Source organism: Nannospalax galili, unplaced genomic scaffold (assembly GCF_000622305.1).
Source record: "Nannospalax galili isolate Female #2095 unplaced genomic scaffold, S.galili_v1.0 scaffold485, whole genome shotgun sequence".
NCBI lineage: Eukaryota > Metazoa > Chordata > Mammalia > Rodentia > Spalacidae > Nannospalax > Nannospalax galili.
In genome coordinates this window covers 904943-924222 of record NW_008354534.1, presented here as the reverse complement: position 1 = coordinate 924222, position 19280 = coordinate 904943, and the positions used below count along the sequence as shown (strand labels likewise).

The window sequence follows — 19280 nt, the reverse complement described above, 5'->3', positions numbered from 1 at the left end:
CCATGCAAGCAGAAAGACCTGAGTTCAGTCCCCAGCACCCATGTTTTCAGGCACAGGACAGCACTAGGGAGAGAGATAAGAGACTAGAAAGAGAGGCCAGTCAGTATGTGAATCAGTGAGTTCCAGGTACAGTGAGACACCCTGCTCAAAAAAATAATAATAATTGAGGGAAACACCTAACACCAACCTCTCACCTCCATATGCACATACGTGCACATCAATGCCAACACAACCAAAAAGAACTACAACTGAGCTAGGAATGTGGTGCACACTTATAATATCTAGACTTAAGTGACTGAGGCAAGAAGATTGTGAGTTCAGGGCCAGTCTGGGATACATAGCAAAAGTGTCCCTTTTTTAAATATTTTATTTATTATTTTTATTTTATGTGTATGAGTGTATTGCCTGCATATGTATAAGTGCACCTCTGGCATGCAGTGCCCTCAGAGGTCAGAAGAGGGTGTCGGATACCCTGAAACTGGAGTTATAGAGGATTGTTAGCCACTATGTAGATGCTGGGATTTGAACCTGGGTCCTCTGCAAGAGCAATCAGTGCTCTTAACTGCCAGCTCGCCAGCCCTCCCCCCCCCAAAAAAAAACTTTTAAAAAAAGTTTTATTATTTTTATTTTATGTGTATGAGTGTATTGCCTGCATGTAGGTAAGTGCACCCATGTCATGCAATGCCCGAAAGGACAGAAGAGGCCGTCAGATACCCTGGGGCTGGAGTTATGGACAGTTGTTAGCTGCCATGTAGATGCTGGGATTCAAACCCAGGTCTTCTGCAAGAACAACCAATGTTCTTAACATAGTACCCTGATTTACCTTTGCTTGGTATATAGAAATGAAAATTATGTCTACAAAAGTTATTCAAACTATATTTGTAATCAAAAAGTGAAAATAAGGGCTGGGGAGATGGCTCAGTGGATAAGAAAGCTTGCTACACAAGCGTGAGGACCAGAATTTGATCCCTAGAACCCACATAAAAAAGCATAGCTGTGCCAGCCTATAACCCCAGTGTGGAGGAAATAGGGGTAGAACAGGAAGATCCTTGGGGATGCTGACCAACCAGTTTAGCCAAAAGCAGTGAACCCCAGGTTCAGCAAGAGACCCTGTCTCAAAGGGAATAAGGTGAGGAACAAGAGCAGAACACCTGAGCACCTGATGTCCTCCTCTGGTCTCCACACAGGCGCACTCTCGCTTGCTCTGAGTGGGGAATTTAGCCGGGGGTTGTGACACATGCCTTTAATCCCAGCACTAGGGAGGTAAAGGCAGGCGGATCTCTGTGAGTTCAACACACTACATAATTTTCTCAAATGAAAATAATCTAAATGTATATTCAGCAATAAAGAGGAACGAGCCATTGGTATCATACATCAGCTTGGCTAAATCGCAGAAGCTTTATCCTAAGTGGCAGAAGTCAGTATTCTTTTGTTATTTTTGTTTTTATTTCTTGACTTTTAGTATTGTTCTTATTCCACTTTATATAGCATTTTTTAAAAGACAAATCCATAGTGACAGAGAGCAAGCTACTGGTTGCTAGGGGTAGTCAGAGGGTGTGACTTCAGTGTGGCATCACAAGGGAGATTGTTTGCAGTGGAGGAAATACTCTGTATCCTGATTGTACAGGTGGGTGCACAAACAGAACTGTGTAGCCTTAAACAGCCTGGGGCATCCTATGCCATTTAAATCACAGGGAAGTATGGGAGAGCAGTAGCATCTTTCCCTTAAAATGAATGAGTAAAAAAAACAGTTGGGGCTAACATTGACTAAAAGTAGATGCTCAGCTTTATAGGAATTTTATTATGGAAATTATATGAGATTTTAAAAGATTTTTGGCTTATTTTTATTACCGCATTTTGGTAACTTCAGATGCTATTTTGTGAGCCAGAGTTTAAACAGCAAACCTTTTTCAGATGATAGACTTTTTCTTTTAATTTTTTTCCAAGAATCAGATGGGCGACTCAAATATCTCCAGCCCTGGATTACAGCCAAGTACTCAGCTCTCCAATCTGGGAAGCACCGAGACTCTAGAGGAGACACCCTGTGGGTCACAGGAGAAGGTTTGTATGGTTAAACCTTAGCTTTGTCAAAGTAACAAAACAAACATTTTTGTGAGAGTTTGAACTGCATTGCAAGTTTGGTTTGTCACTTGTCTGGACCAGGTGAGTGACACAATGAAATATGCCCAGGTCATTTCCCAGGCCTGTGAAATTCTTATCTGCACAGTACAGCAACCTCCTTTCTAGTCTCAACCAAGGCACCATAGTGATCCTGGTAAAATGTAACTTTCATTCTGCTGCTTAAACCCCCCCCCCCCCAGTGGTAGGGCTAGAGAGATAGCTCAGCGGTTAAGATCACTGGCTGCTCTTGCAGAGAATCTGGGTTCAGTTCCCAGCACCTACAGGGTAGCTACCAACCATCTGTAACTCCAGTTTCATGAGATTTGCCGCCCTCTTCTAGCCTCCATGGGCACTGTATATATGGGTTCACTTACATACATACCGGCAAAACACTCATAACACATAAAAATGGGTGTTTTTTTGTTTTTTGTGTTTTTTTTTTTTTTTTTTTTTTTTTTTTTTTTTAATTCTTAAGCCATCTGGTGATATCCTGTCTCTCTCACATAGAAGCCAAGATCATAGCAATGTCCCGTGAGGCTCTACCTCTGATCAGCTTTATCTTCTTCCCTCCACCTTACTCACGTGGCCCTAATTCCAATATCTGACTTGCATTTTTTTTAAATGAGCCAGGCATGCCCCTGCCTCAGAACAGGGCTTTGGTCTCGTTATTCATTTGACTTGCTGTACTTTCTTCCAGGGATATGTTCGTTTCTTCCTTTTGCACTCTTAATACCTTTCGTTTAGTGGAAGCCTTCTAACGAGTCTGTTTGATTGGGGCCTTTCTCTAACAAACCCATCTGCTTCTTTATTTCTTTTTTTTTTTTAAGGTATTTTATGTGTATGGGTCTTTTGCCTGCATGTATATACGTGCACCATATGTGTGTAATGTCCATGGAGGCCAGAAGAAGGTGTTGGATTCCCTAGAACTAGAATTCTGCATGGTTATTAGCTGCCATGAGGTTGCTGGGAGCCAAACCTGGTTCCTCTACAAGAGCAGCAAGCGAGTGCTGTTAGCTGCTGAGCCATCTCTCCAGCCCCTGTTAACTTTTATTGCTAAATAGTATTAGATGATAGGGCAGTTAAGATTGAGTATCCCTTAACTGAAGTACTTGACCACCAGAAGTGTCTCACCAGACTGGGTCTCCCTACAGCCTATGCTGGCCTAGATCTCACAAGAGATCTGCCTGCCTCTGTCTCTGCCTCCTGATCTGCTAGGATCAAAGGCATGTGCCACCACACCCAGCCTGGTGCCTATGTTTTGACTGTATCTTATCACATGCAGTCATTTCTTGAATTTTTTACCTGTGGCCTCATATTGAGATTTAAAAGACTGAATTTTGGAGCTTTGTGGATTTTTAGATTAGAGATGCTCAAGTACCCATCATGCCCGCTCTACAAGTTTGTTTTTTTATTTTTCAGAGGGTGTTGGGGGCTATGTTACATGTATGTTCAGGTATTCCTGTACATGTATATGTGTAGAGGACAGAGGACACCTCAGGAGTCATTCCTTGGGGGCCATCAATCTTTTTTAATATTTTATGTGTATGAGTGTATTGCCTGCTTGTCTATAAGTCTGCCTGTGTTGTGCAATACCCAAGGAGGTCAGAAGAGAGCACTGGATCACCTGGAACTAGAGTTTCAGACCGTTGTTAGCCACCATGTGGGTGCTGAGAACTGAACCTGGGTCCTCTGCAAGAGTAGCATGTTCTCTTAACTGCTGAGCCATTTCACCAACCTTTTTTTTTTAAAGAGATCTCTCACTGACCTGCAGCTTGCCAAGTAGGCTAGGGTAGCTGGCCAGCAAACCCATGGCATCCACTGACCCAACCCTGGGATTACAAACATGCAAAGCTGAGGCAAGAAAATAATAAGTTTGAGGACTGCATGTGACATCTTTTCAACCAAAACCAAGAAATTATAAAATAATGAGGTTTGAGTGTGGTCAGAAGCTATGTGATTTGCCATAGTCTGCCCTTGCACACAGATCCTGTTATTTGTTTAGCAGCACTGCCACCTAGTGCTGTGAAGCAGGTTATGTTGTCGAACCTTTTGTTGTGTTCCATTTCATGGAGAAGCTAGGAAGATGGTTCAGTCAGTAAAGTACTTGTCATCAGGATCAGAGTTCAGATCCCCAGCATCCACATAAAAATCTAGGCACAGGGACTGGAGAGACGGCTCAGAGGTTTAGAGCATGTGCCCTTCCTCCAAAGGATCCAGTTCGACTTCTAGCACCCACATGGCAGCTCTGTCTTCCTCTTCTGGCCTTCACAGAACACTACACACATACTAGTAAGCATACTGCCATCAAAACACTTGTACAAATAAAAATTTTAAAAAATTTTTTAAAGCTAGGCACAGCAGCATACATCTGTAATCCAGTACTGAGGAGGTAGAAACAGGCAGATCCTTGGAGCTCACTGGCTGGGCAGTCTAGCTGTATCAGTGTGTTCCAAGTTCAGTGAGAGACCTTGTCTCAAAATAGAGAAGGCAGAGAGTATCAGGAAGGCACCTGACGTTGACCTTTAGCCTCCACATGCTTGAGCACATGTACCCACACTCACATGCCTCAAGAACAAGTGGTGCACACAAATAATTCCATTCCACTTCCACAGTTCCCTTATTAAATTCCCTTAGGAATATTTCCATAGTTTGCTTTCTTTTGGTTTTTCTTCACGTAGCTCAGTTGCTCCTGTTGTTTAGCATAGAAGTACGGCATCTTACCTAAAAAATGCCCTAAAATTCCATCAGAATATCCCCAACGTGTTTTCAAAATAGGTTTCCCTGGTTACAAGGACCCCAAGAGCAAAGGGCACTAAGATGCATCAATTAGAGGTAGCATTTGATGAGGTTGAAGGAGTATTGTTGCCACCTAAGATGGCACGATAGGGGCATGCACCCTCGTACTGGAATCTCCAGCTACGGTCACAGCCACGACATCAGGAGTTGTATCTACTTTAGCAACATCAATCCTAGCTGTTTTTACTGAATTCTATGTGTTCTTGGTGAGCAGCTGAGACCCTTCTTCTGGAAGGACAAGGAGCACCATGGGCCTATGGGAACAATGTTGCAGTATAAACAGATGTTAAAATGGCCCTTGGGGTGATCTATTGCCTGGTCAGAAGACCACAGCAAAACCCTCTACAACAACTCAACAGGTGGTTCAAGCACTGCTAGCAGCTATAAGACAAGGTGCACCACCCCTGGAAACTGAACTGAATGCAGTGATCACTGACAGCTTTAACCTACAGCAGTGTGGCTTGCTGAGAAAGAAATCAGTGTTAAGATGCTCCAATTCATGTTGGGTAAATCAGCAGGTAATGCAAATCTTGGGCCTACTGGAAAGGCATTTATCAGTCAAGTAAAATTGTTTGCAGCATATGCTCAGATGAAGTCATTTAGTGTTATGTATTCATATGTGACCAAAGGAGTCTCTCAAGCAGGAGAGTGTCATTGCTCCCAGGAGTTGGCCAAGAAATCAGGACCTTCATTGATGTAACAGATGAACTAAAGAAGAACTAAGATAAGGCCTTTCCATATCTCAAAGTTCTACAGCTTGATGGACATGAGTCAGTTGCACCAGTAAGATTCCCAAACCAGCACAAAGTTGCTAATGTAAAGAAACGACTAGCCGATGGAGCATTTAGGAATTACATATCCACAAAGGAATTGCTTTCCACACTGACAAAGGTATTAAAGATGTTTTCATGCAACCTCCAGTCAAGAAGAAAGGAATGTCAGCTGCCAAACACGCAGGGCTGAAGAAAGCATATGGGCTTACTGAAGATGACTTTTAAGGAGCCACAGAGCCAATAAGTAGAGACAGACATCCTCCAGGAATTAATTGGAGTCTTTAGGACAAGGCCATAACTTAGAAATTATAATTATAATTTATCTGAATGTTATGTGTATATAACAATATGCTGGTTTTAAGATTTATATCAATTCATGATTGAGCAAGAATTAATCATTGTTCTGAGCCAGGCATGGTGGCACACACCTTTAGTTCTAGCTCTTGGGAGGCAGAGGTAGGTGGATCTCTGAGATGGAGGCCAGCCTGGTCTCCATAGCAAGTTCCAGGCCAGTTATGGCTACAGGGAGACCCTGCTCAAAAAAAGAGAACCATTGTTTTCCATTACATCTGTTTGTTTGAGCTGAATTGCCTTTTTTGAGACTGCTCACCTAGCTATGAACTCAGTTTGTAGTTGAGGACAACTTTAAATTTAAAACCCTCCTGCCACCAACTCCCAAGTTCTGGTATTACAGGGGTATACTACTATGCCAGCTCTGTGGGTGGCTAGGCTGTTTGTTTGTTTGTTTGTTTGTTTTTAGAGTGTCACTGTGGGGCCCAGTCTACCCTGAACCTCATTACATAACCTAGGCTTACCTCAAATTCACAAAAGTCTTCCCACCTCTATTTCCCTAGTGCTGGGATTATAAGCATGAACCACCACATCCAGCTCCCAGTCACACGAGTTTTCTGATTTTGAAGAACATATATATAACATATATAATAGTTTGGGGATTTGGGGTTTTTTTAATTGTTGTTTGAGACAGGAGTATTGAAAGTTCAAGGTCAACATCGGCTTTTGTAGGAACATCTCAAAAAATAGACAAGAAATAACCCAGGGGCTGGGCGTGGTGGTGGTGCATGCCTTTAATCCCGGCACTCAGGAGGCAGAGGCAGGTGAATCTCTGTGAGTTCAAGGCCAGCCTGGTCTACATAGTGAGTTCCAGGCCAGTGGGGCTACAGGGAGACCCCGTCTCCAAAGAAAGGAAGAGAGAAAGACGGAAAGAAGGAACAAACAAACCCAGGATCTGGATGTGTGTAGCTCAGTAGTAGAGCAGCTTTTCTAGCACACAGTGGGTTCAGTTCAAAAACAAGCAAGAAACTAGCAGACATTTCTCCAAGGCTTGGACTGTAGCTCAGTAGTAAAGCCCTTTGCTGGCATGTGCAAGGCCCTGGATGTTATTGCCAGCACCACCAAAAAGAAACCCCTAAGACATTTTTCCAAATAAGATGTATAAATGGCTAATGGGCACACGCAAAGGTGCTCATCCTCCTTGCTTATTAGGGACATGCACATCCAAACCGAAATGAAATACTGCTCTGTACTCACTAAGAGCTAAACTAATAAGGTGGAAAGTTAAAAAAGCTGGCAAGGATGTAGAGAATCTGGAACCCTCTTAGATTGCTAACACAGTGTGGCCACTGTGAAACAGCTTGGTAATTCCTCCAAAAGTTAAACATAGGGGATAAGGATGTAGCTCACTGGCGGAACACTTGCCTATGCACAGTGCTCTAGATTTAATACCCAGCATCACGCAAAAAAAAAGAAATAGAAAAGTTGGGGGCTGGGTAGATGGTTCAGTCAGTAAAGTGCCGGCTCTGTAAGTTCAGATCTCTGTCACATACTTAAAGGACTGGGTGTATCAGCGTATACCTGAGACCCAGTCCTGGGAGTAGAGGGATGGAGGCAGATGGATCCCTACAGTTCACTAACCAATCCTTGAACTCCAGGTTCAGCAAGAGATCCTGACCCCAAAAATAAGATAGAGAACAATAGAGGAAGATGCAATGTCAATCTGTGACTTTCACATGTACACAAATGTACACACATATCCACCACCACCTTCCAAAAACCATGGAATTAACGATGCAGTGATTGCTGTGGTGAGAATGTACTTCAAAAGAACCAAAAGCTGAAACTCAAGCACCCCTGCACAGCACTGTTCATAGCAGCATTGTCTGTGCTAGGCAAGAACCACCACAAGTGCCCATCAGCAGAGAGATACCTAGACAGCATGTCAGATGTACTTACAGTGGACTGTTATTCAACCCTGAAAAGTAATGAAATTCTAGTATGTTACCAACATGGATGAACCTTGAGAATACTATGCTGTGGAAACAAGTCTGACACTAATAAATAACATCATTCATTTTCATGTTGTAGAGAAAGGGAATTAAATGGGTGCAGAGTTTCTGGGTTTTGTTCTTATTTATAAGACAAGGTCTTACTCTATTACCCAGAATGGCCTGAAGTGATCCTCCCTCCTGCTTAAGCCTTGGCATAACCGGGAGTATAGATACTTGCTAGCATGTCTGGCTCACAGAGACAGAGGGATCAGGGAAGAGAGTTGGCATTCTAATTCAGAGCCTTAATGCATGCTAGCCCATGTTTTTTAAGGTAGTCTCAGAGAGTAGTTCAGAGTGACTTTGAACTCACTTGTTAGCCTAGGTTGGCCTCAAACTCACTATCCTCCTGCCTTAGCCTCCTGAGTGATGCTTGCAGGCATGCATCACCATGCCAGTCCACATTTGTTAGATTAGGGGAGAATAATTTTTCCCTTTGCTATCTATAGACATTTATGACACCACCCCCAGAGCTTGCTGCCCTTAAGCTCTCTCTCCTCATGCTGCCTTGGGGACAGAACACTGTTGAGCCTCTATGACCTTACTGGATCTGTGGTGCTGGGTGGCGGGCAGGCAAGCCCAAGAGGAAGGACAGAAAGGTTTCAAATATAACTGGGAAAGATAGCCTCTGCCTCGGAGAAACTTGGTTTCCACTGTTAGGCATGCTGATACTATACCATCACATCCTGTATGCTGGTTCCATATATTTCTACTTCTACTGGCCCTCCCCACTTTACCGACTTACTGAGACTCGGCAGTGAATGGCTCCAAGGTTACCCAGCCAGAGCCAGACAGTGGCAGCCTCTTGCTGTTTGACAAAGTACTGTGGCTTTGTCCCAGTAATCAACTGGGTAAAGGAATGCCTTTTCTTCCTGAACTTCTCTGCCTTTTATGTGGCCACCAGAATGCACATCCTACAATGTAAAGCTGGTATCCTGGACTTGACTCCAGTGCTTGAGGATGAAGTACACCTCCCCAATGTGTCTCAGACACCCTGCACTCTAAGCAATGTTCCCCTCTCCCTTCATCACCCCTCCTTCCTCCCAGCCTCTCCAGTCAGCTCCACTCATCTCTCTCCTCCACTTAGGCCCTGGTTCTGGCCTCCTCCCCTCCCATGGAGCCCTGCAGCCTTTCCCTAGGGAATCACTGTCACCAGTTGTCTTTACCTGTCTTCTACTTCTCAGTCAGCCCAATGCCTAATACCTGCTAAACTCAGTAATTATTTGTCAGATGGATGAAACAAACTTGCCTGGAAAACAATAGAAAAACTGTTTTCCTGTAAAAATAAGCTCATAATATAGAGCTATCACAGTGATACCTCAGATGCATCAACTATAGTGCCTTGTAAGATCATAGACCCGGGGCTGGAGAGATGTCTCAGTGGTTAAGAACACTGGTTGCTCTTGCAGAAGACCCTGGTTTGAATTCCAGCACCTACATGGCAGCTAACAACTGTCCGTAACTCCAGTTCCATGGGATCCAATGGCCTCTTCTGTCCTCCTTGGGCATTGCACAGCATGGGTGCACTTACCTATATGCAGGCAATATACTCATACACATGAAATAAAAATAAAACATTTTTTAAAAAGATCATAGACCCTAGAGGAGAATCTACTGCTATAGTGTAAGTGGTCATGTCAAATTTTTTTTTTAAACAATCTCACTATGTATCCTTGGCTGACCTGGAAATCCCAGAGATCAGCCTGCTTCTGCCTCCCAAGTACTAGGATTAAAGGCATGCACCACCACACCCATACTTAAAATGTTACTATTGAGGCAGATCTCCATGTACTGACTTGGAGAGACCAGCTAGACCGGTCTGAACCCTGGCACATCTTAGATTGCTTCAGCCCTTATTTTGCAGCCTCCATCTGCCCTTGCTTTTACAAACTATTCCAGGTAATAGAAAAGAAGTTTGATTACACTGGTTTCCAGAGACATCTTTCATTGAGTGGTTTCATTTTGTTTTTCAGTCTGCTCCATCTGGACACAAACATCTGACAGTAGAAGAGTTATTTGGAACCTCTTTGCCAAAGGAACAGCCAGCAGTTGTGGGTCTGGATTCAGAAGAGGTAGAGAAGTTGTCAGGAGATGCATCCCAGAAAGAACCCAGCTCATTCTTCCCCTTTCCCTTTGAACAGTCAGGAGCCCCTCAGTCTGAGAACCTGGGTGTCCACTCCACCACTCCCCACACAGTCCAGCCTGAAGTTGCCACCCCGGTGCTAATCACTCCAGCCTCCATCACACAGTCTGGTGAAAAGCATGCCCCGAGCTACACAATTCCCTTGAGCCCTGTTCTCAGTCCCACTCTGCCAGCCGAAACCCCTACCACACAGGTTCCCCCCAGCTTACCTCGGAACAGCACCATGATGCAAGCAGTGAAGACGCCTAGACAGAAGTCTCCACTCCTGAACCAGCCAGTCCCTGAGCTAAGCCACGGAAGTCTGATTGCCAGCCAGAGTCCTTTCAGAGCCCCAGTGAGCCTGGCAAACACAGCTGGCACATCCCTCCCAAGTGTTGATCTGCTCCAGAAACTCAGGTTGACCCCTCAGCATGACCAAATACAGACACAGCCACTTGGAAAAGGTGCAGTGGCACCCAACTTTTCAGCAGCTGGCCAATTGGCCACCCCTGAGAGCTTCATAGAGCCTCCCTCTAAGACAACAGCAAGAGCAGCAGCCTCAGCCTCCCTGAGCAACATGGTGCTTGCTCCCCTTCAGGTAATGACAGGAGCAGGAAGGTGTGCAGGAATGAAAGTACAAGACCTTGGTTTTCACTGATGAACAGTGTGTGTGTGTGTGTGTGTGTGTGTGTGTGTGTTTTCTCTGTTCTGTGTTACAGCATACCCAGACCACCAGCCCGCCAAAGTAGTTTTAAAGAGTTGTCTTTAAAATATATCAGGACTGGGTTTGGTGGCACAGAAGTGTAATCACAGCACTTAGGAGGCTAGAGGATTGCAAATTCAAGGTCAGTCTAGGCTACTTAGTGAGACTATCTCAAAAAAGAAAAAGGAAAGCGTATTAAAAAGTATACTAAGAGAAAGGGCTGGTAAGAAAGCCCATGAGAACTACTCATAATTAGTAGTAAATGATGATGTAGCTTAATTCTGTTTCTGGCACTTTAGTGAATGTTCCTTGGTTTTGCATGACTGTTCTAGGGGTCTTCCTTTGCCTCAGGACCACAGATTATATAATCAAAGCTCAGGTTCACTCTCCCGCTTCGGTTTTCTCAAGTTCCTGCCTTGTGACAGGCATCTCAGGATTACCATAAGAACATCCCACGTCTGGGGGTGTCAGTGAAATAAAGCTATCTGCAGACTCAGAAGTTACTCAGATCTTTCCTAGAGCTGAGAATAGTGTTTGAGTCCAGGAGGCAAACGTGCAGAGACACAGAGATGGAAGCACAACAGTTGGTCAACTTAGACATCAATAGTGTGGGAGCTGGCAGTGCAGGTCACTGGTACAGCACATACCTAACATGCAAATGGCCCTGGGTTTGGTCCCCCACATTATGGGTTTGTATGTGTATGTGTGTTCTATAACTGGAATTACTGTAGAAAGAAAGCTGGGCGAGGTAGTGTTGAGAGGCGAGTAACTTGTATAAGGAGTTTCATTCTGCAACATTGGAAGGGTGTTGAAAGGTTCTGAGCAAAGAGTGGCCTATGGAAATGGCCATCCATTAGCAAACTGATGGTCACCTTGTCTTGAGTTGACAGGGGCCTGGATTGGGAAGTATGGACAGATTTGTTAAGATTATCAGTGAGATTTCATGGTACATTGGTGTGAGGGGTAAAGAAGAGATTTGTCCTTCAACTGTGAAGGACATAAAGGTGGCAAGTTTACAAGTGAGAAAATCAGTTCAGAGTTGAAGTGGCTTGTGCAAGATCACAGAACTGAAAGGGGGTAGAGCTTGCTAGTCTGAACCAGCAATGGTTGCCTTTCTGGATTTGGCCTAATGCCACTTGATAACAGTTCCCAGTCTTACATTACCCAGTATACTGTATAGAAAAGCCCATTGCCTCTGCAACCATACCACCCTGAACACCTCTCTCTTCAGAAGAACCCTTCCATAATCATTGTGTATTATTCCTATATCAGATGCTGTGTTCTGTTCCTTTGAAATCTTGCCTAGAAGGACAAGAAGCTTGATATCTTGGTTTCGTTATTACGTTATCGTAATGAAATTTTCTGCAATATAAAGAGGAGAGGAGAGGCTGGTGAGATGCACTGGCTGCTCTTGCAGAGGACCAGGGTTCGATTCTCAGCACCAACGTGGCAACTAACAACTGTAACTCCAGTTCCAGGGGAATCCAACACCCCCTTCTGATCTCCATGGACATTGCATGATATGGGCACACTTACATACATGCAGGCAATGCACTCCTACACATAAAATAAAAATAAAATATTTTGAGAGAGCAGAAGGAAGTACTCTGCTCCATGGATAGGTGCCACGCCCCTGAAATGCACCTGCTGCCACTGTCTCCGTTGATCTAGAACCTCAAGCAGCAGTGTCCAGATTCTGGCCTTGGGGGATAGCACTACATTTGGCATGCTTCATAGCAGGAATCACTTGCATATATAATCATTTAGATGGCAGTAGCTAATTTTAGGACCTGGATCTTCATTGAGTTCCCATGTACTTACTGTACAACACATAACTCTTTCCCGGCTGTGATGGTCCACACCTAGAATCCTAGCACTTCACTGAGGCAGGAGGATCTCAAGTTACAGGCCAACCTAGGCTACCCCTGTCTCCAAAAAGAAAGGAAGTTCTCTGCCTCCAGTGAGTGGGGACAAAACTGAGCATTCAAAATGTTACTAAGGATGAAAACTGTTTAGTGCCACCTGTCCCAATTCAGATAACCCTTCAAGAAGCATCAGGCTGGGATTGGCATAGCTTAGTGGTAGAGCCACTTGTTTATCATGTGGAAGGCCCTTGGTTCAACTTTTTAGCACTACAGGAAAAAAAAAATTTTAGTCAGCTGACCATCTCTACACTCAGCAGCAAACATAGGCCTGGGCTGTCCCTAACTTCTACAAGAGATATGGGTTCCAAAGCCAGGCATGGTAGCACAGACCTGTCATCCCACCTTCTTGAGAAATTGAGGTAAGAGGATTGCAAATTCAAGGCCAGCCTCAGCCTCCAAAGATACAAATTCCAGGGCTGGGGTTGTAGCTCGCTGATAGAGCATCTACCTAGCACGCACAGGCCCTGGGTTCAGTCCCCGTCCCACTTTCCTGGAGAGTCACCTTAAAGGCTGACCTGCACATCTTTTTCTGGGGGATCTCAAGAGCAGCTCACCCATGAGATGAGTCATTGGTTGCATTGTCACAAGTTCTTGTCACCTTCCCTCAGCAGTCTAGGGACTAATGTCTAAACTGTTCCTTATTGCTAACTTAGATATCTCACTGGTAGCTAACTGAAACTTGCCGTATCTGTAGGATTTTGTTTTGGTTGTTTTTTTCAGTCTATGCAGCAAAACCAGGATCCTGAAGTATTTGCTCAGCCTAAGGTGTTACCCAGTGCCATCCCGGTAAGAAAGACCTCTTTTTTTTTCTTTTCTTTTTTTTTTCCCACACAGGAGTACGGTGGAGTTTGGTTTTTTTTTTTTTTTTTTTTTTTGGTCTTTTTGAGACAGAGTCTCCCTGTAGCCCCAGCTGGCCTAGAACTCACTATGTAGACCAGGCTGGCCTTGAACTCAGAGATCACCTGCCTCTGCCTCTAGAGTGCTGGGATTAAAGGCCTGCACTACCACGCACGGCCCAATTTTTTTTTTTACAGAGTAAAGCAGGTAGGTATGTGGAGTACAGGCATGACAATAGGGTGTGTGTGTGTGTATGTGTGTGTAGGTCAAAGTCTTTTTATTATAATTTATATATAAAGTGCAGCTCTGAGTTATGACATACATATATATGACACATACATATGTATGTATCTTGGGTAATGAACAACAGAGTCAAAATAGGTAACATTTCATCACTCCAGAAAGTTCCCTCATGCTTTTGTCCTGTCATTTCCTCAGCCCCACCCCCAAAGAAATTTTATATCTTTGTCAGGCTTCTTCTTAGTGTTAATGATATACCTTCTGTCACCAATCCCCATAGTAGGGATTCTCCTGTAAGTGGGCTTTTTTTATTTTTAGTTACTGTTTGGAGGCTGAGAGTATAGCTCAGTGGTTGGGTGTTGCCTAGCATTTAGGAGGCCCTGGATGTTAAGAAGGGAAGGAGGAGGAACAGGAACAAAGAGCAAGAGCTGGGAAGGTGCTCAGTGGATAATGCACTTACTACAAAACTCAAGACCCATATAGGCAGACATGGTAGCATGCCTCTGTAATCCCAGAGCTCCTGGGATGGGAGGTGGAGACAGGAGAATTCCTAGAAGCTCACAGTCCAGCTAGCCTGACACATGCAGCAGGAAACAACAGAGAAACCCTGTCTCAAGGTGAGTGTGAGGACTGGCATCAAGGTCATCTCTGACCTCCACACATGCCCCATGGTATGTGTATGCCTGCACACACACAAACACAAAATTAAATAGTGGTGCGCGCCTTTAATCCTGGCACTCAGGAGGCAGAAGCAGTCAGATCTATGAGTTTGAGGACAGCCTGCTTTACATAGTGATTTCTAGGCTGGCCAGAACTAGCAAGACCCTATCTTAGAAGGGAGGGAGGGAAGGGAAAAGGAGGATAAAAGTAGAGAAGGGAAGAAAGGAAAATAGTGTTGCCTCTGCTGTGTCCCTCAGCCTCATACTGCTAATGCCTCTTATCAGATGTCCCCTCCTCTCACCCTTGGTGTTAGCTTCTACACTTTGTGCAGTCAACTCTGGTTTCTCTGCAGGTCACAGGCCCTCCATTGGTTACTGCAACGACCACAGCAGTATCCTCAGTCCTGCTGTCCCCCAGTGTATTCCAGCAAACAGTTCCCAGGTCTACAGACCTTGAGAGGAAAGCAAGCTCCCCTTCTCCCCTCACTGTTGGAACCCCAGAAAATCAGAGGAAGCCTTCCATTGTTCTCAGCAGGTCTCAGCTCCAGGACACATTGATACATCTAATAAAGGTATGGAGACATCAGTTAGTCTTAAATTTTGTGTTCTATAATAACGGTTTTTATGTTTAAATAAATTCAAAAGACTGTCTGAGAGCAACATTTCTGTCTTCCCAAGAATATATTCCTAGCTGAATAATGAGATTTAACTCTAGGACATTCATCATGTTTATCTGGGGGGATGAGATTATTTGGGTAATTAATTACACCAATCACTTAAGTTGTTACTAAGTTGTTAAGTTGTGAGGAAGTGCCTGATGTCTGTGTTTTCACCTTTGCCATCTATCTCTTCTAGAATGACCCCAGCTTCCTCAGCACACTTCATGAAGTTTACTTGCAGGTTCTGACCAAGAGCAAAGACAACCACAGCCTCTGACTAGAGTGAAGTCTGTCTGAGGGAGGGTCAGCCTCACGAGCAAGCAGACTTCATCATGGAAAACAGCTTTCTGAAAGGAGCTTTGAGCTTTGAGAATCTCAAATTTGAGCCTATGAGAGAAACTCTTTCCTTAAGGACATTTTCTAAGTGTCGTTCTCAGTGATGATGGAGGTTGCACTGTGAAGCATCACCAGCAGACCTTTGTTTTGACAAAAACAAAAAAGATCATTGTGTTGAGTTGGAGGCTGTTTCATCAGCTATAAGGGAGTATGTGGATATGGAGTCTGGTTTTCGGCTTGCTTTCAAGGCCCCTGGGAGGAGCCCCCAGCCTTGCAGCAGAGCCCAGCAGAGCCGGCACTCTCCCTCTCCTGCCCCTAAAAGCTGTCAACCGAACAGCTCCACAAAGAAGCTTCAAGTTTTAAGGATTAACTGGAAGGTATTTGTTCAAATGAAGTATGTTTTCTATGAGCACCCCCATTTGGGCCTTAAAGCTTCTGGGATTTCTTTGTGTTTTGTTTTAAGTGTTCTAGTCCTGCCATGGGCAGACTTCACAAAGTGGCTGTTTGAGTAGAGTCCTGCTGGGCTGTGTGCTGGAGGAGGCATGGTGCCTCCACAGCAGGCACCAGCTGGGGCCACACAGATCCAGAGCTTACAGAAAGCTCCATTTTCAGTCAAACTCTCCAGTGGTTTGCAAGTGTTAAGTTTGTGTGTGAAGCACAGCCTTATTTTCCTTTTCTGTCTAAACACAGTTAGAGGTCATTGTTGATTGTTTTCCTTAACACTTTAACACAAGGACCAGAGGACCAATTTGACAAAGCTGTTCTGGTTCCATTCCTCAGATGTGCTGAGAGCAGTTTTTAAGCTATGCAGAAAAGGAGCTGTTACTCACACTGCCCTTACTTTGTAGTAGAATATGGAGTTTAAAAAGAAAGTGTGCGACTCAAACTTCACCAGTATGTTCCTTGGCTGTGAGAGCTTTCCCAGCCCAAAGTGTGAAAATATGTAAAGATGCTTTGTTATGCTGCTATTGATCTGCCACAATTTATATTTATTCTTTTATGGCATGTAATGGTGTTTAGTAATATTTTAATGTAGAATTTGATTATTTCAGCAATAGCAATTTTAAGATATTCTTTGAATGAAAAGTGTCTTCGTTTCAATGACACAGGTCATTTTGTAGTATTTAACCAATTAAGATGCACTGCTTACTTTTCTGAGCACTATTTAATGATGGGTAAGAACCCAATTGGCTCAGCCGGCTAATGTAAGGATTAGCTGTGAATAATGCTGACAGTCGTGATAGTTCCTTGGGAACAATCATTTAAGCTTTAATGGTAACTCAATCATAAGTTCATCCAATTTCTTTCTAGCTGGAATTTTAGAAAATTACTTATGAATTACAGATTTTAGTTTGGTCTTAGTTTTTTAGCCTAAACAGTACTTTGATGGGCCTGTGCTGATCACAACATGCCTCCTGACAACCTTTCTGCTTCTCAGTTCAGTGTCCTCTCTCACAGTCTACCTAGTGTGTGTGAATTGTGCAGAATTCAGGGAAGCTTAGACTTTTCATACTCAATTAGGGATAGTTTTCGTGATAGTATGTAAATTTAGCAACCAAAAATGAATTGCTCGAGCGTCATCTAGGAAAGACAAAGCAGTAGGCATAATGAGTGCTGCTGGCACAGGAAATGGTCTCATAAAATGAATGCACCAGCCACCAGTGGGTTGACCACATCCAAGTGTGGTCTAAGTGGACGCCAGTAAAATGATGAATCAAGGGATTCTTACAGTGGATATTTGAATTTAAGTGATGCTTTTAAGTATGTATAATATTCTGAGAGAGTACAGAGCGGATGTCCTAAAGAGCTTTCATAGTCAAATCTGTTACTTTCCACCCTTCAGTCCTAGGAATGAATACGATAAATGGTAAAGGCTGAGAAGGCTTCCTTAGTGTGAACATAAACTTTTAAGTGCCCAAGTGATGGAGACTTGAAAAGGGTAACCTGTTTCAGCTCCCAAGTTTATATATTCCAAGCATTTACTTAAAATTCAGAAGCCAGAAGTTCCTGGTCATGATTACAAGGATGTCAGGCCAGAATGAGCCCCCAGAGAGCCAGGCCAAGCCTGGGTGGTGGCAGTTGGATGAGCCTGGCCTGAAAGTCGATTCCGTTGCCTTACTCCTTGTTCAGGCTACTATCCAGACCTCCTGCTAGCTTAGGTTGCATGTTTACATTGTTATGGTGTCTTTGCTGGAACCTTTGCTGAACTGAAAGGGACATTGGAGTTGCTTCTTGCTAGGTTGGCAGAACCTGAGGAGACCTGCATCTAGACCACTCTGCCCAATAGAACCCATTTCAACCCTCTCACCCCTACAGTCCAAGCGTAGGAGGTCTGGAAGGAACAGCCCAGAGTTTGGGATGCCACAGTGTGTCTGAGGTGTTACCAGTGGGTGACGCTGCTCTTGATGTGGTTAATGTGATGTCTTTGAATGGATGCCCACCCAGCCATCCCCCAAGACCTCTCAGACCGCTTTGTTCCATTTGTTGTGCACCTCTCTTGGAGGTCATGGTGTGTGATGGTTGATCCACTTGACCTGCTTGACTTTAGTCCTTATTTCAAGTGACCATCAGTATCAGGAGAAGCAGTTCATGCAGTCTGTGGCTTACCTTGAACATTTCGTTCAGAACCCAAGTCAAGACCCTGGGCCCTTCTCTGCAGGAGGATACATAGATTTAGTGTAGAATATCAATAACCAGATTTTGCATGTGCAAGCATTTGTTCTGTTTCTGGCCTGTATTTTCTTACCAGAACTATAAATCCCATTGAATCCACTACTGAGTAAGTGTTTCTAAACCATGCAGCTTTATTACCCCCTCCCCCCTTCTGTGCCCCCCCCCCCGCAAAGAATGTAGTTGGAAATTTGAAATTTTTCTCATTTTGGTAATAGAGGCCATAACTGCCATTGTATCACTAGTAATGCAACATGAAACTGAAGGTGCCTAACTGCTTAAAAACAAAATCAGCACCATACTTGTAACTCATAGAGAAGTGGGAAGGGGCGTGGACACAGGCAGACACTGTTGCATGGAGAGGACTGAGGAATCATGACCCGAGACCTGTGTCCTTGCTGCACACCCCATGTGGAGCCTGTGTTTCTTCCTTGCCTGCCTTTGGTTTTCTTGAGTTGTGTTCAGAGCACGTTCTGGAACCAGTAGTGCCCTGTTTGCAAGAATCTAAAATGTTAGGGTCTGATCAGAGCAACTTACAGTAGGTCTTTTAAAGCTGCGCTTGGGAGCATTTCCAAGAGTGGGCCAGAGCCTCAAGAAGCTGGGTTTGGTTTTACTTTGTTTGCTCACTTACTTGTTTCAGCAGATTTCAGCAGGAGAGACGTGCGATGTTTCACCCAGATTCAGATTTAACATCTTTCTTAAAATGCTACGATGCAATATCGATCACTTTGAAGTGGGAAAAATGCAAAATTGTTTCCCCGTTTTGCCCGTGTGAATCTGTAGGAGACGTGTTTTTAAAGTATGTGTTCTGAGTGGTCTTTCGCTCTATATTACTACTTTGGCCACGTGGCTCTCATGACTTCATTCTACCAGGTTCTCCACTCTCTGGACATGGGGACGAAGAATTCTGACAGTGACATTTATGTTCCATGAGCGCAATACTGCGTCATTAACATTTTTAATGGTATGGATTTTTTACCATCTGTGTATGTTTGCAAATATTAAGTTATTACATGTTTTAAAATGAGCATTTTTCATCCTAAATTTTATATGTTTGCAAATATATTTTTTTAATAAAATTTCAAAAACCAAGTTTT

General features: G+C 43.9%; 1 protein-coding gene across 4 annotated transcripts in view; it reads left to right on the top strand.

Moving 5' to 3' along the window:
- The window catches only part of Dcp1a (decapping mRNA 1A), a 56933-nt gene extending 37653 nt beyond the window's left edge, over positions 1-19280 (top strand). The window contains exons 6-11 of one of the 4 annotated variants that reach the window (XM_008851827.3): positions 1948-2061; positions 10006-10104; positions 10369-10752; positions 13503-13568; positions 14872-15090; positions 15374-19280. In XM_008851827.3, the coding sequence (XP_008850049.1) occupies positions 1948-2061; positions 10006-10104; positions 10369-10752; positions 13503-13568; positions 14872-15090; positions 15374-15454 (963 nt within the window). In that variant the 3' untranslated portion in view covers positions 15455-19280. Of the gene's footprint in view, positions 1-1947; positions 2062-10005; positions 10753-13502; positions 13569-14871; positions 15091-15373 lie in introns of all 4 variants that reach the window. The other 3 variants (XM_008851825.1, XM_029555347.1, XM_008851826.3) reach the window with 3 other exon arrangements.